Below are 22642 nucleotides of genomic sequence, written 5' to 3'. Positions count from 1 at the left end.
TATTATATATCTAATATGTATTATATATATTATTACGTGTCCCAGGACACTGATCTCTTCCAGGTCTCTGGTGAGGTGGCGCACCAATGCTAACAGGGTTGCCCTAGCAAGGAGCACAGATTTCCCCCAAACTCTACTGGTGTAATAAAAACACAAAAAATGCCACAATACAGTGTACTCTTTTACACTTCACACTCGCTACAGTCATGGTACATCTGCTGCTCGCTGTTTTCCTGCATGTGTCCTTCTTTTCAGACTACACTAACGTTGGTCAGTGTGGGCGCACACATCTGTATAGTGATCTCTATCGTTATTAGTGCATAACAGTAAAACTGGTTAATACCTGACTGTTGGAAGAAAAGAATGACCAAAACATTACAGTATATTTCTAAACGAAAGATAGTTCCAGTTGAAATGTATTGGTTTGAAATTCGTGCTGGGGCACTTCTGTTGTCAGAGTGGATATGCAGCGTTTCCTTTTTGTGCCGCGTTTCTGTGTTTGCAACGCATTCATATATATGCAGCTCGTTTGTGTTTGTGCACGTCGTTTGCACCCGTCGGCCACCGTACTTAAGAGTATTACTGTATGGAAAAATGAATAGATATAGATTATACTACTTTTGACAGTTATCCGTTTGGTTAGTAAATATGATGATTTAAGCTACTGTCAAGTCTTTATCATATCGTCCATCTGTGAACATTTTTTGTCAGTTTCTGGCCCTCCTTCTGAAAATTTGGTTGACTGTGCTGATATCTGTGAGGGCATTTTTATGTTTTTACTGTTCCAAGGGGAAAGGACTTATTGATGTGTATGTGTGTGTGTGTGTGTGATCTTTGCAGGGAGAGAGTGGCACTGAGGACTGCCTGTGGGCGCTGGAAACCCTCTTCAGTGTTCTGTTCTCCATGTGCAGGCTGATGGTGAGTCATTCGTGTGTGTGTGTGTGTGTGTGTGTGCGTGCATGTGTGTGTGTGCGTGCGCGTGTGTGTGTGTGTGCGCGCGCGTCCGTGCGTGCATGTGACAGAGAGAGACAGATTGTATGGGGGAAATTTGTTGTGGTGTGGTTTTGCTTTTGTGTATGCAAGAAACAAAGACACAATGCTGGTATGGAAGAGGTGTGTTTGTGTGCTTGCATGGCTTTGAATAATGCATGAGCAGTAGGAGTCTTTATTTATAACACACTGAAGATGTTTGCATGTGAGGCGTGAGGCACGCTAAGCGGCAGTTTGCCTAACCAAGATCAATACAGATCAGCTGTGAGCTATACAAATTAATTAGCCATGGTTGAAATGGAAAAGAATCATGTTATATGTAACCTCACAATGGCACAGTTCTGTTTGAACTTATGCACTATTTGAGGGGAGATATGCAACAGAAAAATGACTTTTAGACCTTTACGTCAGAGAATGTAAATTAACTACAGTGCAGAAAATCTAATAATCTTTTTCTTTTTCTCTCTCATGTCTACTTGCTTTCTTTTCTCTTCCCCTCAGGCTCCCTTCACACCCTTCATTACAGAGATGATGTACCAAAATCTGCGCCACCTCATTGACCCTGCCTCTGTTGAAGAGAAGGACACTGGCAGCATCCATTATCTCATGCTGCCTCAAGTCAGGTTGGAAAAATCCATTCAATAAGGCTTTAGTTTTAAAGAAATGAATGTTGTTGTGCTCTTGAGGTGCTCATCATCAATATTTTTAACAATAGATCACATGGACACAACAAACAGAAAATTCTCACCAGGCAGAGCTTTTTTCCTTTTTTTTTTGGCTCATTGTTTTGGCTTAAAAAAAATAAAAAGAAAAGCTCTAAAGTCACAGGGGCTTACAATCACACGACCTGTTGAGGATGATCTCAGTGTTGTGTTTACAGCTCGGTTCTGTGAGCCCCAAGTGGTCATACATTTGGTTGCTGTTTAAATTAATAATAATAATCATTCATTATTTATTTCTTCAGAGGATCCCCTTCTTTATGCCTCCTTACAATGCAGCATCAGCTACAGAAGCACTCCTACATCTGTTAAGATCTCTTGTTCAGGGGCTTTTCAGCAGGTCCTATTTTTGTTAAAACTGTTTTTTAACCATGTAAATTAAATCTAAGGTCACCTGGTTTAACAGACCATTCTTGCTACATCGCAGCCTTCAGCAAACACAGCAACCCCCCTTGCATTAGCTCCTTTTCTCACAGGATATCCACTGCTTATCTAGAGCCTAATCAGGTTCCGCCGGAGTGCGTGGCCTCACTTTACCCTAACTGTATCACACTCTGAACTCCTTGAAGTAGAAGCTTATGAAGCAAAAGAGTCCACAGTGTTTTTCAGTGAACAGTCAGGCTTCTCCATAGCTGTCTTAAACAGTCTGTCTTCATTTCTGCTGTTGCTCAACTTGATCTCCCCCTGTGTTGTCTAATTATTTTTTTCTACATTAGGCCTCCTTTAAAACTTATTTTATTGTGATTTATGAAATGATCTCACTTTCTATTTTAATAATTATTTTAATGGATTGATTGTTTCTTTAGATATCAGTAGATTTTCACTGTCTGCTCACGTTGTCAAGTGCAATTCATGGCTTTCTGTTTTGATACGAAAAAAATAGATAAGGCATTTTCTACCCAGTTACAAAGTCAGCTATAATCATCAACCAGGTTATCTGTGATGGGGGAAAAAATTACATCACCAGAGCTTCTCTTCTGTTTGTGTATTTAGGGTACAAACTTTTCTTTCTCTCTTTAGAGAATAGTAGGAGAGTGTGCATCTACAACTTAGAACTACTCACACAGAATTGTGTAGACTCTGTCTTGGTTGTCAGCCCCGCAGAATGAATATTTAACACAAAATGTGATTCATTCGCTTCACTTCAGTTACTTCAATAAAATGTCTGGCTTTGTGGGTAATCAGTTTTTTAATATCTAGGAGGAATTTCTAATTACCTGAATTTCATTTTATCATCTTTAACAAAAGTTCTGACATGATTAATTATCTATTTGATTTTGCGAAAGGAAAATAGTTTCGGTAATGGCTCATATAATCTCCCCTGTCACTTAGGCAGCCCTCAGTGCTGCTGCTTTATTAGCCGCTTGTCCTTCCTGCTGTCGAATGGGACTACTTCAACCTCCTCCCAGAGGTCAGCCACCAATGAGGCAGTGGGAACAACTGCTCCTCAATCACCTCATTAAATGATTGGCTGTCCCTAGTGTCTCCTCTCTCATTTTACTCCAATGTTGTGTGCACACTTGGACGAGCACACTGCACGAGTAAATGAACAGGCTTTGTGTCTGGAGCAACCGTTTTTTCATCCTCACAGCAACATGACGTGTGCAGAGTTAATGACTGTACAGCTAGCTGTTAGCTTAGCATAAAGAGCGTGAACAGGGAACAGCTCAGACTGATTGATCAGGTTAATCATGAAACCTGATCAATCAGGACTTCCCTCTGTCACACATCACAGCTAATCAGAACAAGCATTTCTTGTGAGCCAATGGGAGGGGGTGGGGCTTTGTGTCACTTGCTAACAAATATAAACCTGATCTGATTGGTCAAAGCTGTGGGAAGCATGAGAGTGGACAGAACCAACAAGCTCATCAGAGGCGGAGGCGGTGCAAGCAGAGCATGGTGGGAGGAGTCTGCAAGTCGCGTTGGATGAACCAGATCTCGTTCGTGACACATGCAGCCGGTGTGCCTGCAGACAATTTGGGACAATATCGCTATTATGCGTGATCATCAGTGGCTGTGCAGCTCTAATTTGAATTCAAAGGTAGAATTCTCCATGTGCCTTATTAGTGGATGTTCCTGTGCTAAACTAAGCCAAACTGATGGTTCTGAACTCTGTCTTTATTTATATACGTGATATGAGCCCAGCCCTGCTTCGTTATTCATTTTCTTTAGTAGATAGCCCATTTTAATTTCTGAATCACAATTAACGAGAACATTAGAGTTGCTGTCAGTAAATTGCTGTACAAATGCACGTATCTCACCTTACCTGGGCCCTGACATTGCACTGAATTTAACAAAATACAGAATAATAATTTTCCCAAGAGGATGTGTTGTTGTTAACATTAGAAGGGACACAGGTCACACTGCACCTTTGCTATTAGCTTAAATCACTAAAGTTTCAGTTGAAGCTCAGAGAAGCGAAATACAGCACTAACTCATCATTTGTGCTGCAATTGAGTGAACATGCTAACACTAATATTGATGGGGTGATACTAAACATTTCTTGTCTTGTGTTTCCGTTTTACAGGGAGAGTTTGATTGACAAGCGTATTGAGAGTGCCGTCTCCCAGATGCAGTCTGTGATTGAGCTGGGCAGAGTGATCCGAGACAGGAAGACCCTACCCGTCAAGGTACATCACCAACTTTACCCCACCCACTCATACTGTACACTCCAGCATAAAAGACACAATGTAACCACTGTTTGGAAACAAAATAGAAAATTCAACACAACAGTCTGAACTCATGGCTCACTTGATAGATTTTTCCATGCATTTCAACCACATTTCACGTTGTTTATAGGTGAAATCATCAGTTGTCTTCCTCCTGTGTGGTGTGATTGAAAAATGAAATAGAGGTTTTCAGGGGAAAATGTTGAACCCAGTCTTTAAAGGACCTGTGGACGTACATAAACAGGAATACATCATTTATAAAAGGGAGATCCCAGTCAAATCCCAGTCACATCTGATTCAACATAATTTACAGACTTCCTAAAATGTTCAAAGATATTTATGGTAGGTGTAAACAAACTGTCCAAATAGATTTTTACTTGTACCACGTCTGACTCCAAACTGAAACAGTTTCTATAAAACACTACAGTAAGTAGTCAAGATGTATTCATTTGTTTAGAGCTTATTTTGTCAAGCTGCTATTTGCTACTCCAAAGCTGGGAATGAACTGTCCTGCACAACAAACATAATGCTGCTATTAAGTCAATACTGTCATTCATCATTTCAAATTTCACATAGCTTTACTTGTATTAGGTTTTGTGTTGTCATGTACTTAATTTTGTTGTTCACCGTTTTACCTTTGTGCTCTGTTTTTCAGTACCCATTAAAGGAGGTGATAGTTATTCACCAGGACGCAGAGGCTCTGAAAGACATCCAGTCACTGCAGAAATACATCCTGGAAGTAAGTAAACTGGGTGTTGTGTTATGTATTTGCTTTCCCAGTAAACACCGATTGTTAATTTTGTTTCATTATTGTAAGTGTTGACGTTTTCCTGGTAAAGTGAGTAATCTGAGTTGCTTCAGTGGTTCTCTGTATAAGTTTTTTCCTCAAACGCTGTAGAAGTACGTGTAATGGCAGAAGATGCATTTTCTTCTTTTGATCAGTACTATTAAACATATTATTTAAAGAGAAACATGCCCTAGAACCATGTTTACACTCCAAAGCCACTTCTGTATGTTGACTTGATAGATGAGATGAACACTGGAGGGCATGCATCTTCACATGCTGCTTGTATCTTCAGCTGTAATTGAAATTTCTATGTTTCATTTAAGAAGGGAGTGAAGCAGATGCCTTGGAAAATGATTTCACATTTGATCTACTCCGGTTGCCACACTCATCAAATATAGAGCACAAACGCTAGTGGTATATTTTTTTATGTATTTATTTTTTTACACCAGTCCAGGAAACATTATATTACAGTTTATCTGTGTACTTCATAACGTGGTGACAGTAATATGCGTCATTATACTTCATCTTCTAGCGGTTGTCACAGATGCCAGCTGCAAAATTATCGAGTTTTTTTTCCAGAGCAAGGCTTCCAGTGCAAGGCAGGTTTGTTTGATTCACTCTGCTGTTGTTCAAGAGAACTGGAAAAATGATTACTCAAATGTTCAAACAGCTAATCGTCACAGCCTGTAAATGCAGGAAGACATTAAACTGGCAGTGTCCGTTTCTCATGGGGCTTGATTTTCCAACAACATAGCAATTCCCACTACAGTGTTTAAGAAAAATCTTGTCAACTTTGTGGAAAGATTGCAACTATTTCTCTCACTTAAAATTCAACTATGTCCCTAGCTGAGAAATTACTGATGTGTCTCAAATGGAAAATTGATTTCAGCACTAATCCCATATGATGGCATCGCGGAACACAACTTTTGCGAATTAAGGTTCACATTGCAAAAGTGCTCCTGTTGCCACCTCCTGTTGGATCCTTCAAGCTTTATCTCAGTCCGAGCCACTTCTTATCTGTCATTATGTTTCACTTCTGGTGGAGGGAACATTTAACCTTGCCAGCCTTTACCTTCCCTCCAGTAAACAAGGTTTATTTGATCAGAATTGAGAGCACTTCAGGTCTTCCAGCACAGGGAAGGAGAATCTTCAAACTCTGTGAATGTGTGATGTCATTGTAGTTAAGCCACATTAGGTCTGCCTTCACGTTTTACCATTGCTTTTGATTAGCTTCTTTTATTATTTTTTGAGAAACTATTTCTTTTCAGGTTATAGTTTTCACTTCTTACCCTTTGGACAAGGATGCACAAATAAATAGTGGCTCAATAAATTCCTGATCCCAGGACCACACACTCTTTTAAACTTTTATAGAATGACTGTAAAACGCTAAGACTCATACTTAATCATTTAACTAATAATAATGAATTTGAATTCTACAAGATGTAATAAACCATTTTGTGTAGCCTTAGATCCTCAGAATGACCTGTTTTGAAATACAGAGTAATTGATGCAACTGAAACAGGTGTGTTTTTTTGGCTGTGACTACTTTTGTGACCAGTGCTGATGTTTCTGACACTGAACTGAAGAGCACCTAAGTATTAACTTTAAAAGACTTGTTTTAGGGATTATTGCAAACAGAACAAGTTTCAGCAAATCACTATTTCGAACAGGTGCATGTACAGACTCACTGGTGCTAATTCCAGTTTTGTTACCAGTTTCTTCAGGCAAAATACAAATTTAATGAATTATCCTAACATGCAGGGGGAAGAGGTTGGACACAGAATGGCACTGGCTGTTCTGGCCTTTTCAATTTTAGCTTTGGTCAGCTTTGCTTCAGTGACAAGCTTTTTCGTGACCCCACTGTCGGCTGAGTTTACACTGAGCTCAAGATGCTCCGTCAAATATGAAATGAGCTGCTGTTTGAGCTGACAGAAGCCTTCAGTTCATTGTAATGCACTGACAGACTGAATTGCCTCAGTCTATGTAATCACACACACGCTATGTCTCTCTTTCTCTCTTATACAAACACTAGCACACAAAGCCATATTTACCCTGAAGATGAAACACGTTGTTTGTGGAGAATCAGTGCATTGATTAAATCTTGTTTTAAATAACAATTTCAACTATAGTTCAACAATAACTATTTTCAACCCTTCGCTGCCCTCATGTTTATTACTGTGTGACTACAGTAGCTTATCTGTGCTCTCTTTCAGCAATTTAACTGTGCTAGAATTTAATCTCAGTCGCAGCCCGCAACAGTATGATCAACTGAAAGAAACGGTGAATGGCAGGCCGGGGTGTCAGTTTGGCTCAATTTAGCATCTCTATTGATTCCCTAGATATGACTGGATCAGAGATTTTTCTCTCCATTTAGACAAAAGAATTAAATGTTTTGTATTGAAAGACAGAAATATTGACTAAATAGGAGGAATGGTGTATTGGAGTGGTAAAGATCGACTGGCTGACTGACTGGTTGATTTCATGGCTGACTTGCTCTTTGATTGAATGGCTCTCTGTGATCAATTTTGATTTGGCCTTTACAATACATGCCTGAGGTTACTGAAGTTTTTAAGAGAACTTACTTTTAACTTTTAGATTAGATTGTGTATAGTTTTAATAAAGTTTCCAGTTTGACTTATGATTTCTTTTCGATATGCGTCATGTTTTTCCTGTAACTTATTTCTGTTAATTTTGTTAAAATTCTTATTTAAGTTTCAGTCTCTGTAAGTCTTTTAAATACCACATATCATGTATGCATACATGTATCTAAAAACAACATATTTGAACCAAAATTGTTATAAAAGAAGTAAAAATGGTAGTTACATTTATGATTACACTGCAAATATATATATTTTTGGGTCCACCCATCTGCTTTGTTGACTTCTATGTTTAAACAGAAGTTTAAAGGGGAACTACTATTACAAGAAATAGTCCAATACGGCCCCTTGTTGCTTCAGAATGTCCTGAATAAAATCTGATAAATTGCCTCCACTACTAGCATAGTAGGCCTGACTCTAATACCAGTTGTACATGTTAAGTGATAGCTTCTGTTCATACTTGTTCTCTACAGGCAGCTACAAGACAGTGACTATACTTTTTCTAAGACACACTGTGTCGTTTTCTTTTGTTTTTTTTTCTGTCCCCCAGGAACTTAATGTGCGACAGTTGACACTTTCAACAGACAAGGACAAGTACGGTATCCGCCTGAGAGCTGAGCCAGACCACATGGTGCTGGGCAAGAGACTAAAGGGGGCCTTCAAAGCCATCACTGCTTCTATCAAGGAGCTCAGCAGCGAAAAGCTAGAAGCCTTCCAGAAGACAGGTATTTCTGTGTGCAAAGAAAAGCACATAAATTTATCTTCCAAATGAGAGAAAATCATTTTAGCAATGTAAACATCAACAGTGCAATTTTGTTTGTTTACACCAGTTTTTTATGTATTTATTTTTCACCATAAACTTTTTCCCTCTGCAATTACCAAATAATTAATCAGCACACGGTGAATAATGAATTAGTGAAGAGCAGTGAAAAAATGGAATCCTTACAATAAAACCTGCTACACCCAGTTTATTCTTAGAATGCAAACTCTAACCCTTCTGAAAACTATAATCTGAGCTCGAGTAGGGATCAAAGCAGTGCAAGGTATCTTGTCTCTCCAATTATAGAAAGACGAGGAGAGCCCCCGGAGTCTCTGGAGAAGGAAGCAGCAGAGGTCAGCTGGGCTGTGGGAACTTAAGATTTCCAATCACTTGGATGTTTGAAGTCCAGCCAATTGGAAGGAAAAAAGGAGGATGAGTGATGGAGGGAAAGAGATAGATGTGGTCGAGGATGGTGGAAAAATGTTGGAGAGGGCAAACACAGAGATGAAGATGTGTATAGCATAGCAGTATTTGGTGTTTGACTGTATACGACACATTTTAAGGTGCTAAACTAAATAATGTTACACCTATTTGGTTTCTAGAATATGAGATTTTAGAGGACAAAGGTGTATTAACGTGAATGTGTCTGTTTCTGAAGCAGACTTTGAGTGAATGTGTCCATAGAAAAGCAAACAGCTCACATTTAGTTAGGAGTCCCCATTTAGTCCCTTTTCACTGCACAGTCCAATCCATGACTCAAAAAACCTTTTTCCAATTTAGACTAGGGGGATGGAAATTTAGCTACAAAACTTGTAGGTTCATGGCCATCATTTTCTATCTATACCTTTGATCCCATTATTTGGATGAGTTAGAAGAAAAGAGATGAAGAGAGAAGAAGGAAAACAGCAAAGGAGCAAAGAGGGATACACAAGATCAAAGCATGGAAATCTCGGATTAGAGGGAAACAGAGTGACTGTTTCACCCAGCCTCTGGGTGTGTGGAAGTGAAGAGGACAGGGGAACACGGTCATGGTTTTTAGTTAGAACACAGACAGGGGTAATTACTGCCCCTGGCAAAATGGAAATATGAACCTGAATAGATTGAGTTGTCTGTATTGTTTTATAGCTCATACTGAGAGGATGTGGGTAGAAAGACGAATGTTGAAAGAATCTTTAAACACAAGCAAATGCAGGTCCAGATAAATGCAATGAAAGTAATTGTAGTTGAAACGTTTTCTAAAAGTTTTCTGAAGAGATGAACCTTGCCACATAAAGACTAATTTCACAGACTCAATTGGCAATTTAGTCAGATTTAACTAGTAAGGTAATGAGGAACTAAATTGCTTGTCACATTCTCACCAAGGTCTGCAGACAGCATTGATTCGGTCATAATAGGTATCAGTAAGCATGATGCAATACCGTTTAATTCTATTAGATTATCTGTTTTCGCTTGTCACACTGTGGTCTTTGTAAACCTGGAGGTCTTTTAGAAATGCAGTGTTTTCTTACCTACAAACCAGTGCTTCCCACATTAGCAAATATTGTATCCTAAATATGGTTGGAGACATTTTGATTGTATTCTTGTTTACTTAACAGGGACAATGCACAAAACATATATTGTACAAGATATAGCTAAAAGCCATTTTTTTCTATGTAGTCCCTGGGAAGAGATTAGATTGTATAATATGCAATACTTAGTTTTTACATAAATGAATGAATTTTACAGTGTACTGCTATATAATTGTGCATATTTTAAAATTATGCACAATACCTGTCATTAGTAATGTTTTCCGGTTCATTTCAAGGATCCATCATGGTGGATGGTCATGAGCTTCATGAAGAGGACCTGAGGCTGATGTACACCTTCGATCCGAGCTCTGGCTCAGCTGCACAGTATGAAGCACACTCTGACGCACAGGTATACCTGGAGTTTAAACCCAGTCATTTTGGTACTGGACACCGTTAAGCCCAAAATTATTCATGCCCATGTCAATTTTTAATTTATTGTAAATTTATATTTGACCAGTAGGTTTCTTCTGGTTGGAAATGATATACACAAGTTCTTTGATATTTTGAAGAGACATCTTCAAAATCTTCAGCTGTGGCTCAGGCGGCAGAGCGAGTCGGTCAATGATCGGAAGGCCAGCGGTTCAATTCCACCCTGTAAACTGTGTCATGGTCGTTGTGTCCTTGGGCAAGACACTTTACCAACCTTGCCTGGTGTGAATGCGTATGAATGGATTGTTTGAGGTGGTGGTCAGAGGGACCGTAGGAATGGTAGCCACGCCTCTGTCAGTCTGCCCCATGGTGGCTGTGGATACAATCGTAGATTACCACCACCGGAATGTGAATGAATAATTCATGGTGTTAAGCATCTTTGAATGCCTGGAAAAGTACTATATAAATCTGATCAATAATAATAATAATAATAATAATAATAATAATAATAATGCTGTAGGCAAGCTGTAATGCTGGAGTAATTCGAACATACATGTTCAGGCCAGAAATTGATTATGAAGAAGAGAAATGATAGAGAAAGCCCCTCTCTGCAGGTCTGGTTCCTAATGTTTGTAACATATGAAACCCTAGAAGTCAGAATCCCTGTCATTGGATTCAAACATCTAGTGGTTATTGGTGCACTACAGTTGCAGGGTGAGCAATGCTTAGCGATGGTGTTGGCTGTTTATTTTGATCATGATATGTCTTCCAGCATATAGGAAACACTATACAGACAAACTATTTTTGACTGGACGATGAGATGTTAATGCACTTTATTTTCTTAGCTTTAGAATAATTTCTCTTACTCTCATTTCCTGAATTTGCTGCATTTATAATTGTAAGTTGTATTTTACATAGTTCATTCAAGTCAGTAGAGTTTTCATGCTTTACACAAAGGATAATTAATAATTTGTTAAAAATGTCATTCTATTCAGCCATGCTGTCTATAATTTAAGTCATGTTAACACACAAGAAAATACATCAAGACGCATGCATATTTCCTCCTTTGCGACATCTCTCCTCCTCTCTTTCTTGCTAGATTACCGACTGTTGTGGGGGTAGATTGAACTACAAAGTGTATTGTAACTGCATCTAAAAAAAACATAAATGCTACTCCACTGCTGCTACTGTGCTAAGCTGCCATACACTGTAGCTGCATTTATGTGTCTTTACTGTGAGTGTGATGTATGAAATCATTTCACAGCTAAGTGAAAACCAGCATGTATGCGTTTCCCACAGGCCCTCTCTAATCAGTGCTCCTCCAACCGTATACACACCACACGGCTGCACCTTAATACCAGTTTACTGAGCTGGCTTTTTAATTCTCTCTCTTACTCACTCACTCACACTGACTCTCCAGCTCCCATCTGTCTGTCTTTCAGTTCTCTTTCTTGTATTCTGCCTCTCTGTCACTTTTGTGTACTTTCTCTGTCACCCTGTCATCTCCTTCCCTCCTTCTTGTCATAGTAAAGAGTTCAGAGCTGGTAGCAGCTCAGCCCCACACAACATGACACTCATTTTACTTTAGTGACACACAGAGTATTGTGTTTGTTGCTGCTTTGCTTGGTATGATTTGTGTGTGTGGGTGTGTGTGTGTGTGTACATCACAAATGCCAACAGTATAAGAGATGTATTGCCTAAAGGTTGCTCTGGTCTCTGAACCTTGTCAAATGACAAGTTTGTGCCACTGGGCTGAATGAGTGTTTCAGCTGCTAAAGTAAACTCATGATATCAGCACATGAATAATAATTTAAGATCATCATATTGTGCTAAATTCCATCTCTCTCTGCTACTATTCTGTCAAATGCACACAGTAATTGTGGGTTGCAGATGAGAGCATTCCCGGTGCTGACTTTAAAACGCCACTTTGCGAGTCCTAGCCAAGTTTCCTCAGGGGGACAGAAATGTGAATCATATTGTACACCAAATTGCCGTTATAGCAAAAATATTTGACTGATGTCTTAATTTTTCTACAATTTCTAAAAACTTGACAAGCTTTTCATAGTTGGTCTGGGGCTCATACTTAGTTAAAGAAGTACATGAGTACATTTTTTTTGTAATTGAGTCATTGTAAATAATTATTATTCAGGATAATACATTACATATTTTATGTAAAGGCTAACGGTTGTCATTTAAGAATATTAATTTCAAAAAATTGAGGTCGAGTCAGTTTTATTTATGTCAGAAAAAAAATCACAAATTTGCATCAAACAGCTTTTGATGTCACAACCGACACCCTGAGTCCTTAAACTTTCGATAAGGACCGTTTTTTACCACAATTAGCAGAAAATGTCAGCAGTTCTGTCAGAATTTTTTGTGATTTGTTTAGTCTTACACTGTCCTCTTCTCCCCTCTCGGTCTGTTGACATTTAGGTTCTGGTGCTGCTGGACGTCACCCCAGACCAGTCCATGGTGGATGAAGGCGTTGCCAGAGAGGTCATCAACCGCATTCAGAAACTACGCAAGAAGGTGGGGCTGTTATTTCAGAATCACTACTAGCTCTGGAAGCAAGAGTGACACATAACACACTACTATTGAATTTTACAATCCAATGTTTAATAAGAAGAATGTGACATCATTGAATCAGCCAGTGCATGTGATCAGGGCTGTTTCAGGGTGAGCAAAACATGCCACTGAGGTAACTGAGGACTTGAACTTTTTCAGTCGGTTTCCCATGTTTGGTATCTTTTAACTCTGCTCCTTTTGTTGTCAGTCTTCTTGAACCTCAAGCGCTAATCTTGCCAGTACACTTGCCACATACACTGCCTATGCAAGATCGTAAACCCCCCAGCCCGCTCCCATTTTAAGTAATTTTATCAACAGATTGGTAGTGCAACCCTACAATATCGAGCTGGCACAGGAACTTTTATGTAAGTTTTAATGTAACTCTAATGTTTCTTCGTTATATTTCCCTCCCTTTAATCACCCCCGTTCTCCCCCCTTCCTCTTTATGTCCCATGCTATTGTCAGGGCAGTTTTGAAATCTTTCCACTGCAGCGTCACAGTTAGAGGTTTCTCCATCATAAGGTAGGCTTAATGGAAGCTTAATTACAGTCTGGCCTCTTTCAGATTCTAATGTTGGAGCTTTGAAGTGGTCTGGGGAGTAAAGACGGATTAGCCAACAGCCCCTTGTTTTCACAAGCAACAAACAGTTTTTTCCATCCCCCTATAGCAGTGGTGTGCGCTGGCTTCTGGCCAGGCTAAATTCCTCCAGTTATTTCAAACTGAGATCTGTTAGGAATTTTCCACCCTGTGGATGGGAATTAATTTTTAACAATTCTTGTACATGTTTGGTAGTAGTTTGTGGGTATACACGTGTCATCACTGTTTGCGTGGGATGCAGGGTTAAGAAACGGGTCAGCATTTCCTATTTTTAATCGACTACTCACCAACTGGAGATTTGTATATAGCTGTATACGAGACCCACACACACACATATATATATATATACTGTACTCGCCCCATCAGGGTAGGGTCAGTACCTTGACTTGGAAAAGCCTATAAACCTTCGCCCATTGATTGACTGCTCCTTTGTATCTAGCTAGCGTTATTCCTCTGCCCTTGAGCCACATACTGCAATTAGGGTGTGTTGCGAGCATGTGTGTGTACTACACAGTCAATATATGTGTGTAGGGCTGTGCACACATGTGCGCAGCTGCACGCTGCAGATTAGGATGAGATCAATGTGTTTGAATGTGTCAAGGTTAGTGGAAGCTGGCAGCACACAATGCCAAAATAGATGGGCTTTCATCCAGTAAAAATGTCCCCTTGTTCCCTTCTGCCTTTATTTGTTCCTGTAGTGTCTGTTTTCTGTCTTTTTTAATCTGGACCCTCTATTCTTTTGGCCGTTCTTCCATTTTGTTCATCCTGCACCTCCCTCTCCTTGCTTTCAGGTAATTGTTTCTTCAAGATGCTGTTTATTTACAAAAACAGCAAAGCCATTGAAGAGAGTAACTTGTTGCAAAATTATATTCTTTGTGTCCTTAAAAACATTTTTGTACTGTTGTTTGAAAAGCTATTCAAGCAGTACTTTTGGCACATTTACTCAATTATGGCTAGCCCTGCCTGGTGTCTTTCAGCACAATGATACCACATAAATTTGCTTTCATTACAGAAACCAACACGCTTGACTTATTTTCTGAAATATGCAGCACTTGGTGTTTGTCTACATAAAACACTCAACTTATCTCTCAATCTCTTGTCTTAGGCGCATTTGGTGCCATCAGATGAGATAACTGTGTACTACCGCAGTCAGCCAGAGGGGGAGTACTTGGACTCTGTGATCCAGGAGCACACTGACTTCATCCTGGCTACCACCAAGGCTCCACTTCTGCCCTTCCCTGTCCCAAAGACTGCCAGCGTCATCATAGAGGAAACAACTCAAGTATGACAGGATACACAAGCAGGGTTACTGTGCTTTGTTATGATTCAGGCTGAGTTTAACAGGCAGCTTGTAGTTTCCTGCAGCCTGACAGCATTAATAAAACTTGCTGGGAACAATGTGTATTATCACAAATGTAAGCTATATTTTGGACACATGGAGGTGGTTGAGTAACACCCAAGTCTTTATCAGGATTTGACAATGAAAAACAAAATACATTTCTCATAACAGTCATATCATTAGATTTTTTTAAAGAATGCTTGAAAGTGAGGATATAAAAAGTATCTGTGTCTTCATGTCATTTTTTCTTTGCAGCTGAAGGGCTCAGACTTGGGGTTAATCATAGTTAAGGGATCTTGTGCCCCTCGGGCTCCTCTAAATGGACCAGCCTGCACATATGTCAACCTAAGGGTGAAGGTCAACAACAAAGAACAAGGTAGCAAATGTCAACAGTCTGTTTTTTGTAGCCAAAATGTTCAAACAAGAATATATATAACTGTTGAGCTCTCAATAGAACAAAACAAAATTCTCCAAAAACTGATGGTTGAGACAGTAACAAATGTGCAACAGTTCTATTTTTTAACATATTCATTGTTGCGTCAAATGTTGCTTTGTTCTTATAGCGTATATTTAGTCGTCTTGTTTTACCCGTAAGCCACTTTACAAACTGACTATGTTCGCTATTCTATTTGACTGGTTTGTTTTTCAGAGGGCGTTGTACTGTTGGAGAATCCCAAAGGGGATAACAGACTAGACTTGGACAAGCTGAAGAAAGTGTGCAGCAGCATCTTTGGAACCAATAACACCCAGCTCAGATTCTTCAATGGTGGAACTGGTAAAAACTTTTTTGGCTCCTCAGAAAGATATAAATGCTGTTCTTCTGTTTTTTGAGAGCAAGGAGTCATTGTTACAGTCGACATATCTGGCATCTCATGTCATGTGACAGTTGCTCATCCTATTGCCACCTTCTTGTTAGTGCCTCATTTCAAGATTAAATAACTCAACTTTTATTGTTTGTCTGTACTAAAATCATTTAAGGAATCTATAGAGCCCTAAATAACACATTTCGATGATCAGTTATCAAAGATGCAAACAGTGTACTTTAAAACATATCATAAATACACATAATTCTACATGCATAAACAGTAAAGTATTGAAATAATCTCTGTAAAGAATATGAATCTTTGTATGTTTAAAGCATTTAGTAAAAATGTACAAATTGTAACAGCTGTTTCATCAAGGATTTATGTTACTTTTCTATTTATTGTTATGTCCGAGGCCAAAGCATTTTGTTTTCAAGGTATTCCTACATTTGTCCATCCCATTCTCTTGAATGCAGTATGTCTTGAAAACCTGAAGGGAATTTCCTCAGATTTGGCACAAACATTCACTTGGACTTGAACATGAACTAATTAGACTTCGGTGGTCAAAGGTCAAGATCACTGTGACTGCACATCCATCCCGTTTTTGTGAACACAATAAATTAGGAATGCCTGGAGGGATTTTTATTGCATCTGACATGAACATCCACTTAGACTCAAGGATGAACTGATTACATTTTTGTGGTCAAAAGTCATAGTGACCTCACAAAACATGTTTTCTGGCCATAACTCAAGACTTTGTATTATAATTTTGGCAAAAATTCTAACAAATGTCCAGTAGAATAAAAGACTGATGCCATTTTATATCCACAAGGTCAAAGGTTAAGCCTGGACAGACTGATGTAAACTTGACTGTCTGGCTGAAGCAGACGACCACGAGGCAGTACTTCTGGTTTACTGGCATATTTTTAGCTTCTTCAATTGTGGCTCTTATTTGACAATGAGATTAATCATGTGACCATTAACCTTAACTGAAAACACACACACTGCAGCTAACTTTTGTCATAAAGCTACACCAGCCACTGCAAGTAATGTTAATCCACTTAATTCCATCCTGATGCCAGGTCTTGCATATGTAGCTGAACCACTTTAGTGAGCAAACTAACCCCAAGAAAGTTAGCCAGTGCTGCTTTTTTGTTGTTTAGTTTGGATTTATCTTGTTTTCCAACGTAGGTTATCATGAAATGATTATTCCTCTATGTATTATCAGTATACATATGCATTTCTGTATTTATTACAGAGTTGACCAGCAAAATGGACCTTCAGGCTCTGAGTGGTAAAACTTTGTCAGTGACTTCAGGCTCATCCTCCCCTGGCCCCGTCCAAACCACTGACACCCTCCTGTGTCCTTATGTGAACTTGGTGCTCTGCAACGCACAGCCAGCTGGTGAGAAAACACATTTTCACACAGACCATCATGCACAACAATTCCTTACTGTTAAAAAAATACAAAATAAAATGAGGCTTGTAATGTTATTCTGTTATTGTATTCAACAAATCTGTGTGATTATTTGTTAAATGTGTTGTGATAATCAGTAGTGATGTCACAGCTTAAAATTGACTGATAGACCTATCTGACGTAAGGTGTCTGTGCAGTTATTGTTTAGGTACCTCTAAGAGCTACTTAGATTAGCTTAGCGGAAAATGGAAATGGTTCAACATCTAGCCTGTTCAAAGGTTAAAGAAAAAACTCAGCTACCAGCAACTATAAAGCTCAGTATTTGTACTAAGATCACATGAAACCAGTGGCAGGCCGTGCATTTTACTCCGAGGCCTTCAGTGGCGTCCTACTTGAATCAAACACCGTCATTTTGATGCCACAGCTATAGAAGCCATCAGTATTAAGCAGAAAGGCAGCATAACATTACGTTGCATCACAGACAGATATCTCATGTAGTGAGAATGAATGCCATCACTAAAGCAAGAAACCCACTTAAAACAATTCAACAAGTCATCTTTTACTGCAGCCACAGCTGCACCATATACATCACATCAGGGTTTTCACGACGCTGTGTCTTGGCCCACTACACTGTCTTTCAAGCTGCGTGTTTGAAACATTTGACATATTTTACAGTACAACATGCAAATTTTCCTAAGAAAGTCATTTTTCTACTGTCATTTTTGCTGCTAACGAATAGCAGCGTTAGCAGCTAATGGGGTGGGGTGTCGCTAAGAACCCCCACCCCCGCCCCGCCCCGCCCCTGCTACGCTGTCAAAACTTTTTGGTGAGAACCCTGCACATCTAACAGGAGTATCAATATTAGCCCAATAAAATGACAAAGATATATATTTTACTCACCACAACCTGATTATTTGAACACAAAATCCATCCTCCTTTCTTTCATCATAAACAGTTCAATCACTCTGTTAAGCAGATAATCGGTGTGAACAGAGAACCTGAACATTATATTATCAGTAAGAAGACATGATGAACGTTTTTGAGCTAGATAATCATAATCATAATCTACCTATTGCTGAAACTACTTTACACTAAGTTATGTAGTTCCAACCAAAGTAATGGCTAATATTTTCTAAGCTGATGAACTAGTTACTGTGGCTGTCATAGAAATGTGTGTTCACTCATTTCCACCACTAGAACCACCTACACGCGTTGTGTGAATATTCCAGTGTTCCTTGTACGAAAGGAAATGAGCTATAATCCAGCTTTATCCACTCAACCCCTTTCACCTTTCTCTACTACCCCTACATTTACCAATTGATCAGCTGGGCTTAGCCACAATCTATTTTCCTCCTCTCTGCCCCCTCCCCTTTCCCGTGGCTAAGCTTAGGCTTGTTGGGATTCTTTCTCAAGGCAAAGGTAGCTCTGCTAACAAACCAATCACTCTTTAATTTGTAAAGGAAGTAGCGTCTGTCTGGTTCACTTCACGTAAACACTCTCCTCGTGTCCTCCAGAGTGCCTGGCAGGAGAGGTGGGCACCCTCCTGCTGGTGAACCCAGCGGGCCAGAATGGGCTCAGCTACTCGGGCCTACTGTCTGAAACTGCCAAGGTTTTCGGCCTCCGTGGCAGATGGCTCAAACTCTACCAGGACCAGGACCTTACTCAGGGTAAGATGAAAAGATAGCAGCCATTATTTAACTTAGTATTCATGTAGAAGACTGGAGGTGATTTTGAAGGCTAGTTGTACATTGTAGGTATACAGTAAAGGGAAAGTGTGATCTATAGTTTCTGCTTTCCTCATCTCACGTCTCCTACAAGAAAAGTAGTTTCCAGTGCAGGTTTGGAATTCAAGAAAATGTGTCTGTGAAGATTCTCAGTCATCCAGGTCATGGTTATTCTGGTAGATTAATCGTAGCAACTGGACTTGCTTGAGTTCCTTGAAGACATTTCACCTCTCATCCAAGAGGCTTCATCAGTTCATGAACTGATGGGAGGTGAAACGTCTTCAAGGAACTCAAGCAAGTCCAGTTGCTACAATGAGTCTACAAGAATCCAGAAAATGTGTTTAAATCCTTGGCTAGAGAAAAACAGTTGTATCTTAGCCCAACGTATTGAGTGATGAAGCCTCTACTGTCACTTCAACACAGTGGTAGCAGCAAGTATTTCAGTTAAGTAGAGGTAGTAATGTCACACTGTAAAAAGATCCATTACAAGTCATCATTTTTTCTTTGTTAATGAAGTAAAAATGTGTAAATGTTTTTGTCAAAATGCTCTTAAGCCTATTCAGGACTTTAATGCTGTCATACGTAGAAGGTCTTTCGGGGTCCATTGGACCCCAAGAAAGAGTATGTGCTAAATATTTGTTTGTATTCATTATAGACTTTTATGCTATGTTAAATACATTTTCTGATAAGTTGATGTGTTTTCGGTTCCAAATGCATGACAAATGTACCGCTTTTTATATTTAAAAAATAAATAATTCTTCAAAAATAAAAAACAATACCTGTCACCTAAACCAAATGGCCTGGAGTCCAAAATATCCCAAAAGTCCTGAATAGGGTTAAAGTATAAAAAAGTTCTTACTGCAGAAAGGAGAAGATTGATTATTTCAGTCTCTGCTTAACTAGGTTGCACCTCTAAAACATCCAGGCCATTTCACAGTTGCATATCTTTCAGTAAAAATAATGTGATTATGAACGCCTTTGTCAACATTTTTAGCTTCCCAGCAAAACTACACAATTGTAGATGTGTATAGCATCAAATGTGTTCATTGTTACATCTTTGTCTTTGTTTTAGCCAACATACATTACAATTCAACATGGGTTACATCTAAAATGAACGAAGTCCTTTAGTGTTAGATGTCATCTTATCTTTAAGTGAAGCCACTGAGTAAGTGTCTGTGGTGTAATTCACAGAAGGAAAAATTCAAAGCATTTCCCATAAAGACACCAACTGCTTTCTTGCAACCTCTTGTAATAACTCCCTTTGGAATTAAAGGTTTAGAAATTTTGCAATCTGATGAAATGCTCAAATGTAATTTAGCCAAACATAGAAACAAGCAGACAACATAACTCTTTGTTTCTCTGTGTTTTCCAGAGTTGCCACCTGATTCATCTGTAAAATCTCTCGACACCAAAACTGTGTTTGTGAGAGTTCTTCCTACCACCGCCGAAGCATAAATCCACATCGTAGGAACATTTGTCCTAGACACATCACTTGTCTCCTAAATAAAGTTTTCTACCAACCAGAGAGTCCCATTGACGTACAGTGGATTTCTGATCACATGAAGCCGTGCCATTTGTTGATGCTTTTTTTTTTTTTGGTGTTGGTGGTGTTGGTGGTGGTGGGGGGGGGATCCTGATGCACAGCAGGCTTGTCTGTCAAGTTCACACCTGTTAATCAATGCAGGAGGAGTCACTATCACTCATGTCTTTTATACTCCAGGAAACAGATTTGCATGTCTTAGATGTCTTGAGATTTTGATTTGTTAAAATGCTGTCCATCGTATTTAGGCAAGACTTAGCTTTCTCCATCCCTGTTTTCTCCCTGACCACTGAACAGCTTCTTTTCCTTGTACTTGTTTTATCCTCAAATATAAGTGACAGTGCTGTAGGGCTGTATTTGATGTGGACTGAGGAGAGACTTGCAAGGGGAACGGTTTGCATCCTTCACTAGTAAACCTATGCAGTTTAAAAACAGAGTAACATTTTTATTACATAAGTTAAATAGACCCAATCCATAGATGTGTGAATGAGAAAGTGTGAAGTGGCTGTTTGTGGAAACTGGGAATTGTCTGATGGGAGGACAAACAGACAGAAATCTGCTTGGAAAGAAAAGACAAAGGTTCACTTACCCCAGATTAAAATATGTTTTCCAGTAACTTCTGGAAATAAAAATTCCAAGAAACAGTCTAACTCGATTAACTGTCAATATTAAGAATGGATGATTTTCTTTATTATGATAATGATGCAAGCTCCTTCCCTTCAAGGCTTAGTTGAGGTGAGCTTAGTCCAGAGTAATTATTGCTTTGGCTCATGATTGGAAAAGCAATTTTAGGCTATTGTGTTTCGACACCATTTTGAATTTAACAGATAAACCTATTGTGTTCATTGCATTGGGAATCCTTCTGACAATGGAAAAGGCATTTAAAAGGTGAAATGGATTTTCGGGCTGCTGTACCTTAGGGACAAAAGGGTTCTGTAATAAAAAGCAAAAAATGGATAATGTTCTATTTTAAGTGACAAGCGGAATAAATCAAAGGTGACGAAGAATCAACAGGGTTTTTTCTTTCTATTCACTTAAACTCCTGCCTGGCAGTGAGAGACACGACATGTCTGGGATACTGCTGCCTGACTTGGCTGCAATTATAGAAAAGTGTGCGTGGCTTTTTTCATATAGTCAACTGAGACATTTTGACTGACTAATTTTCCTTTCTATCTTTAGAAGACAGGTCAAGGACCAAATACAGTAAAATGGATTATAAATGCTCACAGTAGTCATAAAGGAATTTTAAGGTATAGTTTGACACTTTGGGGAATGCTTGGCTTTCTTGATTAGTCTTGAATTAGAAGATAGATTCCACGCTCACATCTCTATTTTTGGCCGGTTGCCAATTATTGTATCTTAGTTTAAATATTCAAAACAGGAAAAAAGAGAGAGTCTGCGTCGAACAGAAACATAATCTGGCATCTAAAGCTCACGTGTTAATATGTTATAGCTTGTTTCTCAAAGTGTCAAATAACATCTTGGAGGTGCAATCAACCTAGAAGTTCATCCAGAAATAATCTGCACATAATTCTTTCTAAAAGCTATTTAAAGCACATTGAACAATGTGTTTGTGGAGACGAGATAGAATGTTAAACCGTAAACGGTGTTATGTTTTATTTATGCTAAGCTAGGCTAACTGGCTGCTGGCCTTCTTATTAAAATAGACTTGCTATCAGTCTTCTTACATAACTGCAAAGAAAATAAAACTGGCTTTTCTTGAAAGAAACTGTAGTACACCTAAGGTCTGAAGTGTAGAAAAGTACAATAGCCTGTTTTCTCTTTGAAAAAGAATAAAGAAGTAATGTTGGAAAGGAGGCTACGAAGAAATGATGAGGCCGCTTGACAATGGAAAGATGCACCGTTTCATATACTGACTGAATGATTATTATTATTGTTGTATAAAATATAGGTTATATCAATTTAAAAAAAAAAAAGTGAGCTTTTACAATATTGAATTTCCCTTCTGGGATGTATAAAGTATTTTTCATTTCATACCATCCTGGTTTCTATAAAAACCTGAATTCAGCCTCATCAGACCAACATTGTATTAACTCCTGTGGCTAGCGTTGCTCATCACATGAAAAGTATAGCATATGTTCACTCGGTGTCAGCTAACTGTCACAAACTGGCACGGAGTTCCTCCTCGTCTGAGCGATGAGGAGCTTGTATCTTGTCTGTTCTAACTACAGTTGACC

General features: G+C 39.0%; 1 protein-coding gene across 1 annotated transcript in view; it reads left to right on the top strand.

The window, feature by feature from the left end:
* iars1 (isoleucyl-tRNA synthetase 1) overlaps positions 1-21455 on the top strand; it is a 64623-nt gene extending 43168 nt beyond the window's left edge. The window contains exons 22-34 of the mRNA XM_008282084.1: positions 841-918; positions 1492-1613; positions 4237-4339; positions 5034-5117; positions 8313-8487; positions 10327-10439; positions 12893-12988; positions 14727-14903; positions 15216-15336; positions 15610-15735; positions 17022-17168; positions 18695-18847; positions 20277-21455. Of these exons, the coding sequence (XP_008280306.1) occupies positions 841-918; positions 1492-1613; positions 4237-4339; positions 5034-5117; positions 8313-8487; positions 10327-10439; positions 12893-12988; positions 14727-14903; positions 15216-15336; positions 15610-15735; positions 17022-17168; positions 18695-18847; positions 20277-20359 (1578 nt within the window). The 3' untranslated portion in view covers positions 20360-21455. The remainder of the gene's footprint in view (positions 1-840; positions 919-1491; positions 1614-4236; positions 4340-5033; positions 5118-8312; positions 8488-10326; positions 10440-12892; positions 12989-14726; positions 14904-15215; positions 15337-15609; positions 15736-17021; positions 17169-18694; positions 18848-20276) is intronic.
* Positions 21456-22642: the final 1187 nt, after the last annotated feature.

This window comes from Stegastes partitus, unplaced genomic scaffold (genome assembly GCF_000690725.1).
Source record: "Stegastes partitus isolate 25-593 unplaced genomic scaffold, Stegastes_partitus-1.0.2 Scaffold257, whole genome shotgun sequence".
Classification (NCBI taxonomy): domain Eukaryota; kingdom Metazoa; phylum Chordata; class Actinopteri; family Pomacentridae; genus Stegastes; species Stegastes partitus.
Note: the sequence above shows the minus strand (reverse complement) of the source record. Positions and strands in the feature narration are given on the sequence as shown.